Below are 7,795 nucleotides of genomic sequence, written 5' to 3'. Positions count from 1 at the left end.
GCAAGAAGGTGTTTAATTTCATTCACTGGCCACTAGAGGCCAGCTGTGCGGCACTTATCAGCAAGAAGCTGTCCTGAGCCCACGTCAGGTAACACCCCAATTAATTACCACAAAAGTAAAGGAGAATTGTACTTCGAATGTCCTAAACGATGAAGGGAGATTTTGAAGAGTGCTCTAACTGCCAGTGAGATAATCTGAGGTTTGTGGCCTTTTTTGTTTACGCCATATATATATATTTATATTAAAAAGAAAGATTTTCCTTATCTTTCTACACTGAGCTAAATGGAGCGGGAGCTCTTCAGTAAAAGAGCTTTTAATTCTGATTTGTGACTGTTGTCACCCATGAAGTAAAAACTGTGCAGTACTATTATGTGGCAGTTTAGTGCTTGATGGACACCTTTTGTCTTTTCAAGGCAGCTTGAGGGATCAGCTCTGGGTACATTTTTACCACATCTCTTCTTTACCCTCACCCTTTTATATTTACCTGGAAGACCTCGTGGTCCAGGGTAACCTTTCAGCCCTCTGCCTGGAAATCCTCTTTCTCCTCTTTCTCCAGGTTCACCTAAAGCAAATTCACGAAGCATTAGTTACATGTAGCATCCCTGTCAGTAAGATCCTTCTCAGAGGTGAACAGCTAACAGGCAGAGAGCTCAGGTGGCTGTATATGTATTCTTAGCAGCTTTCAGCGATGTCCTGACCTATGTCCTTGTAAGAGGTTTGGGATTTGTTGGGTTTGTTCCCCCCCATCTGAGATATAGTCAGAACTAGACATACTGGAGGGGAAAAAACCCACCAGCCCCCTGGGGCTGGACAGTAAATAACCTGTGAAATATGCCACAGCCCGTGTAACAGCAATAAACCAAGCTCGCAGAACTGCACGGGCTGTTTTGGAATGCAGGCTGCGGGTACCGGCACGTGGCTTTCACCAGACCAAGTGAACTCCCCTAATAAGTCAAAATTCTCAAGTGCTAGTGCAGAGAAGACCAGAGAAGCTGGCTTGCCCAGGTTACCGTGTTCTGCTGACATCCACACGAGCTCAGAAAACAAACGCCTTTGTTCTCGGATACTGGTGCTATGGAGACTTGAGAGCTGGAATAGACTGGTAAGCCGGGGGCTTGCCGAGGAATGGCACAACAGAAAACGAGGAAGCTATGTGAAGGACCACGGGAGTCAGTGCAAAAGCCCAGGTTTCAATAAAAGATGGACACAGGGTGCTAGGGGAGGAATTTTCTCTCTAGGCTTCAGACTGACAAGGCAACATGGAGATTCAGCCTGTCTCTGTAAGTGCAGCTAGCAGAAGCACCGATGCCCGGTTACCCATAGATACTTCTGCTGTGTCCAGCTACGGAAAACTCTGGAATAGCGTTTACTGCTGGATACCCCAAGCTTCTCTAACGTCTTCTTTCTGATTCTGCCCTCCATCACTATCCAGATTCCTCACTAAAACCACTATCACCTCCTTTCTGGAGGCAGCTCTTTCTGTCTCTGCTGTTGTTGCTGCTGTTAAAATCACTGCACCTTTGTATCTTCTGCTCTGTCTCACGGAACACCTTCTTGTGGTTCTCTCTCTTCTTTATGATGCCCTTCTAAACCATCCTCAACATCGTTTCCCCTTTTATCACATCCCAGGTAACCCTTTTCCTCTCACTCCCATCTCAGACAGCTCCCCACATGGAGGGGGAAAGCCAGTTCATCCCTGTGACCTCTCAGAGCTCCAATAACTACCGGGAACTTGGGAGTGAAGGACTGTGACTGTTTTCAGGGTGCCTGCCATGTACCACCACGATGGCTCTTGCACATGAGAGCATTCACCCCTTCTTTTGTATCTGTTTTTCAAGGTTTATTATAAGGTAACTTGGAATTTGAGGACAATGATGGAAGGAAACAAAGCATTTTGTTTGTTTGGGTGGTTCTTAATGCTCTGTAGATTATTTTTTTTTTTATATATATTAACACAGTACAGCCTGCTGTGTGCTGAATCAAATTGAGCCTATTAGATCACCTTTGAATCTCCATTTTTTTTGTGGCTTCTGCCAATACAGATGACGTTACCTTAAATGAGAAGAGCAAGGGAGCTCCAGCAACAATGCTGCTAGGGTTTGCTTCGTCTGTATTCTGTTCCTTCTCTCAAAGGTTTTCCCCATTTTACTTTCAAATAAAACTTGAGACAAAAGTAGATGCTCTAATCCAGTGACAGACCAGCTTTGTGCAGAAATACAATTTTTAAATAAAACCTTTCTTCAAGATAATGAAGTGAAACGGCTGCTGAATAGGAACCAATACATATAGAGTGGTCATAAGACTTGGCAGAAAATTCTACTGTGTAATCCTTTGGAGGAGTAGACACCCTCTCCGTCGGGAACAGAAGAGATTCACTGAGGTCAAAGGGTTTTTGTAAAGTATAAGTCAAATTTGCTATGGATTTGTTCTTGCTGAAGAATCAACACACTGGTACGTGGTGGTGCCGTAAAATGGCTCAAGTACTATACCCACCTACATCTGCAACCAAAGGAAAAAATACCAAACAGCCCAACAGCAAAAACCCCGGAGCAGTCAACAACCAAAAGCCAGTTACAGGATTTCTTACCTTTAGGACCTTTACGACCAATCTCCCCAGGGGGACCTTTAAGGCCAGGCAAGCCACGAGGTCCAAGCTGTCCTGGGAAGCCATTCTCACCAGCAGGCCCTGGAGCACCTGGTGGCCCCGGTCGGCCAGGAAGACCTGGAGCCCCAAATTCTGGCCTCCTCAGACTGGCTGCCAGCTGAGCTAGTTGTTCTGCAACAAAGGGGACAGAATTAAGCAGTAAGTGGCTCTGAATGGAGATTCCCATGTTCACTGAAGAGCATGTATTCTCCGCTACAGAAACCAACAGGCTACAGTACAGCACCTTCCTTACAAACAGTGCTTTTCACAAAGTTTGTAACGTAGGAGATACTATCTTAGTACTGCTAGAGGGAAACTGCAGAGGCACGCTGTGAAGCTCATCACTCTGGAGCCTACATCTTAAACATTTAATGTTTGAAAGCTGAAATTACTTGAATGTATGGTTTTAGAAACGTCCTTATCGTTTTCTGTGTCATTTACATTTCAACCATGTAGTCAGAAAACTTACTTATGCAATTGCTGCCTCCTAAAAGAGCAAGTTACTGCTCGTTAATCCTTATTACGACCCATCTTTGCAGAAGGGACAACTGAAAAGCGTGAAGGCAGTCTCTACGCTGGCTGCAAAGCGAGTGCAGACCTTCTTTTTCAGAGGAAAGAAACCCTAAAATTGGTGCTTGTGAGCTCATGTTTCATAAATAACCGAACATTTTATGTTGATCTTTTCTTAAGGTAAATCAGCAGGAGCTTTGCTCTTCATTAGGCATAGGATCAGCTTGCTATTCCTTGGAATGGTCTAAACTAGCTATTCCCTTTTCCTCATCCCCCTTTCAGGCCACTGCTGTAACAGCATGAGAGCAGCCCTCTCTTTCCTTAATGTTTCTGTTTTAGACTTCAAATCTTATCTTCCAAGAATGCCTTAGAAATAACTTTGGATACAGTCACACAGAGCTCCACAGGACATTTGCTATAAAGTCTGCATGACTTGGCAAGAGAGCGACTGCGTGGTACTTAGCTGTTGGCTGGGATTAAACCACGACAACTAATCATTTTATGTCTCCAACCAAGAAATACTAAGAAAATGGGGGTGGGAGGTGTAGAGGTGTAAAGGATCTGAAATAAAACAGGAATTCTGGCTAGTAGATACATGAGGAAGACTGGGGATAGCAATAGGTTGTCTGTAAGCTGACAGGGTTCCAGAGACACACTTGGATTGATTTAATGATTGTAAATAAATTCACGCATCATATCTGATTTCACTATAATCCTCCTCAATATTACTGTGTCTTTCAAGAGACCACTTTAAAAGGCCTTTTATTCCTATTTATAGAAAGTTAAAAACAAAAAACAGCCTGTGGGGCAGTATGAAGAACAGTGATGTCTACTGAGAATTTCTAGATGAAATCATGAGCAGCAATGTCATTCTGGTAAACTCTTAACATTACAGAGGCAGAATATCCCAAAGGGCATCTTCAATAGCAAGTATTAAAAAGTCTCTTCTGTGCTTACAGGGCAGCATAAGTCTTTAAACTCAGTAAATCCCATGCACCCAACTCAATAGAAAAGCTCCAGATTCCTGTGTGTGTCAAGGAGGATCACGCAAGTATCATCAAGGTTTTGAACATCTGCCTATTGCTCTCACTTTACGGTATGTTACCAACAGAAAGCCTCTCTCTGCACTCCTCTTTTTTATTTTTAACCTATTTTGCACATAGTTTGTTTGCTGTAATCTGATGGTGTATGCGTACAAATGGCAAAAGAAGCTTTTAGTGAAGCTGTGTGCTTTTATATATGTAAACACAGCAAGTCATTTCTACACAAAATATATGTGTTTCAGAAAAACACTCCGGTCTGTCGCCTGGTTACTACAGTAATAGTGTGGAATCACAAGCAGTTCGATGAGGCTGCAAAGTATATATAAAATAAGGGACTTCTTTCTCATATTCTCTCATATTGTGCCCACGTTCCCATGTGGGAATGTTTTCTGCCAGGTGCCCTGCTGAGGCCACGATATTTGTTCTGGATAAGAGTGGGAAAATCTTGGTTGCCTCCACAGCAGTAGATTATCCTGATGTAAATACACAAGAAACAAAGACTTTTTAGCATATTTACCTTGCATGACTCTCATGCAAACTTGCTTAATGTGCTGATCAGTTGGTTCTTTTCCCTAGGATTAAAAAAAAAAAAACCCACATTGTTTAAAAACCCAGCTGTTATCACAGTACATTTGATAAGCGTGCCCGATGCAAAAAATGCTGTCGGGCAAATAAAAGATGTGCCAGTCCCTCCAAGTTCAACCATTCCAGCTAAATTCCAGTTGAGCAGCCAGGTAGGTACTGTGTGAGATAGACCCACGTGTTACTACAGGAGTGGGGCAGGCGTGAGAAAGCAGGACTGAACAGAAAGCTGAGGACCCAAGCATCAAACTGTACAACCCTAAGATTTCTCTGGTGAGCAAACGTGTCTGTCGGGAGGGGCAGTGTATTTCAAACCCTACCGTGGCAGCTGGGTTTTGCGTGCGTACATAGCGCCTGATGCAAGAGAAGGAGCGGTGGGAGTGACAGCTAAGCGTTCAAAAGACACACATCACATTAAAACAGTACTTACAGCTGGACCTTGGCTGCCAGGCAGACCTGGGGCACCCTGTTCACCCTGCAAGCCCCGTGGTCCAGGTGAGCCTCGTGGCCCTTCCATGCCAGGCAGTCCCCGACTTCCCTCAGGCCCCCGGGAACCAGGATCTCCAGGATTACCAACCTGACAAGGAAAGAGAAGATTTTCAACAGGCTACTATACTGGTGTCCTGACATACCAAAATGGTGACAGGAGCTATTTGCAGAGGCAAAGCAATTAACGCTGCGATGTAGTTGCTGAACAGCTTCTTTTAAATAAGCAACTGGGGTCTGTGGTTGTGGGATTTATAAAGTGAAAAGAGGTCTGTATTCTTCCCTTAAAGGGGAGAAGTGGAAAAATAAGATATTCTGTCAAAAGATGCAAATGGACATCCATAGTGACATGCACAAGACTAGTCTTTTTGTCAAAGAACTCATCTCCCATACTTGCTTTCTACTTCTGCCCTTGTGCATGTCACACACAACTTTTCCTGGTGTGACGTGATCCTTACACAAATTCCAGCTCCCGACTTCTTCCAAATGCCTTTCATGCCCTTTCATAGAGGGTATGCCAATAGGCTCCTCCGAGTTACTTTCAATACAAGTTTTCCTACTACTATTAATCAACAGTAGTACTAACAAAAAAACCCACCAACCAAAAACCAAACAATACTCCCCTCAAAAATAATTTAAAAAACATACCAAAAATCAACAAAACCCAACCCCCAAACCAAAGCAAACAGCAAAAAAAATCCTACATACTTAATGGCTTCCCAAATCTACTGGAGAAAAAAAAAAAACAAACCACACAATACCTGCTGAAAAACATGGCAAATTACTCAACTGTGCTACCAGTTAAATCCACAAGATGGAACCATTTCACTTCCATCTGTGCTGCGTCTCAGCCAGCTAACTGCTGTCCCTGTCAGAATACCCAAAGGACACGCTTCCACAGATATTTTAAGACAACAGCAAAAACTTCCCTTCGTGGGCTATACAACCAGGAAGCCATCATTTCTTTCTTGCCCATTCTGGTGAGTTATCAGGTTCCCTGATAGATCACTCATCCAAGGATGAGTGTCATCAAGAGAAGATATTCAAAATCTACGGGGGTAAAACTACAGATTTCTCCTGTCTCTCTTCCTCATGTCCTTCTTGTAAGATCTCGATCAGCAGTAAACGCTCTCTAGCGTCCATTGGCATAGCCCCAAAGTCACCCAGGGTGCTGAGAACACAAGTATAGCTCTCTGTTACATTCAGCCTCAGTTCACAGAGTGGAAGGGGTTGGAGGGACCTCTAGAGATCATCTAGTCCAACCCCCCTGCCAGAGCAGGATCCCCCAGAGCAGATCACACAGGAACAAGTCCAGGCGGCTTTGGAAAGTCTCCGGGGAAGGAGACCCCACCACCTCTCTGGGCAGCCTGTTCCAGTGCTCAGTTCCCCGCAGGCAGAACTGTTGATATGTTAGTATTGTGGCCACAACTGTCAGCTGCTGTAACAATCCTACTCTCCAGTGATGCCGAAATAAAATAATGTGTGTTCAGCTCATAAAAGCTTTTTCTGTGACACACAAGCTTCTGCTCACCTTCCACATCAAAGCTATCGCTTTGTTAGCTCTGAAAAAAAAAAAAAAAAAAGGCCAGAAAATACTTCTGCTTTCACAGACATCACAGTCCTGCTGCCAGCTTTTTCCGAGTGTAAAGATTAGAGGCGACACGCAGGCACTGTGCTGAGCCTCCTTTCTACACAACACCCACTGTACAAAGAGTGCATTCATTCCCTCTAAAAAAAAAAAAATAAAATCAGTTGGCCAGAAAACTGCTGTTGAATAATGTTTCTCTTTTATGGAGCTTAGAATTCAGGATGTGAACTCCTGTCCAAAGTTAATTCATTTTAATATTAACTCTATTCAAAATTCAAACAAGAAGTGCTGTTTGAACTCGTTCAATTTAAGTGTGATAAAGAGCTCAGCTCCTTATTTGTATTTTCCTTCTTAAATCAGAAAATCACCTATCTCATCTACTAGAGCTCTATTCCTGGAACAGTGCTATTCATTATACTTACAGCTCCCTTTGCTCCTGGTAATCCCATATCACCCTAAGCAAAAAGAAGGCAAAACATATTAGAAGAGAATATCCATTATCATAGTCATTACAAGGGCAGTAAACACAATACGCTTTTTTCACTATGAAAAAGCTCACATATTTAGATGATTTATGCAAAACTGCACTTCAACTGAATTACAACTCAACTTGTAAAATTCCTTTCTCAAAAAACACTCCTGTAAGGTATAAATAAGAAAGCATTTTTATTATAATTGGTTTTGTATTGCTTATCTTAGACACAATGCTCTAACCTCTCAAGCCATAGGATTCCAAGCCACAGATTGCCTGGAAACCTTCACAGGAAGCATTATTTAATCAGGATTTTTTAGTTTGAGAGAATTACAGATTTCAGAGTGTGGTGTAAGCCCTGACAAAGCTGCAACAGAAACCAGGCAGGTACCTACCCAATGTGCAGTGAAGGCACCAAACCCCTAGAAGTTCCTGTTCACAGCCACCTGGGCCCTGGACAGGCTGGAGAG

The 7,795-nt window shown here is 43.2% G+C and overlaps 1 protein-coding gene across 1 annotated transcript; it reads right to left on the bottom strand.

Annotated features, from left to right (window-relative positions):
- Positions 1-484: 484 nt before the first annotated feature.
- Positions 485-7,308, bottom strand: LOC104507880 (collagen alpha-1(IX) chain-like; the record flags this gene model as incomplete). The annotated part of the gene is made up of 5 exons (XM_010149303.1): positions 485-562; positions 2,588-2,776; positions 4,715-4,769; positions 5,218-5,356; positions 7,276-7,308. Coding segments are annotated over 5 exons (494 nt in total), but the record flags the coding sequence as incomplete, so codon positions are not given.
- Positions 7,309-7,795: the final 487 nt, after the last annotated feature.

The sequence above is a fragment of the Eurypyga helias genome, unplaced genomic scaffold (genome assembly GCF_000690775.1).
Source record: "Eurypyga helias isolate BGI_N326 unplaced genomic scaffold, ASM69077v1 Scaffold13283, whole genome shotgun sequence".
NCBI lineage: Eukaryota > Metazoa > Chordata > Aves > Eurypygiformes > Eurypygidae > Eurypyga > Eurypyga helias.
Note: the sequence above shows the minus strand (reverse complement) of the source record. Positions and strands in the feature narration are given on the sequence as shown.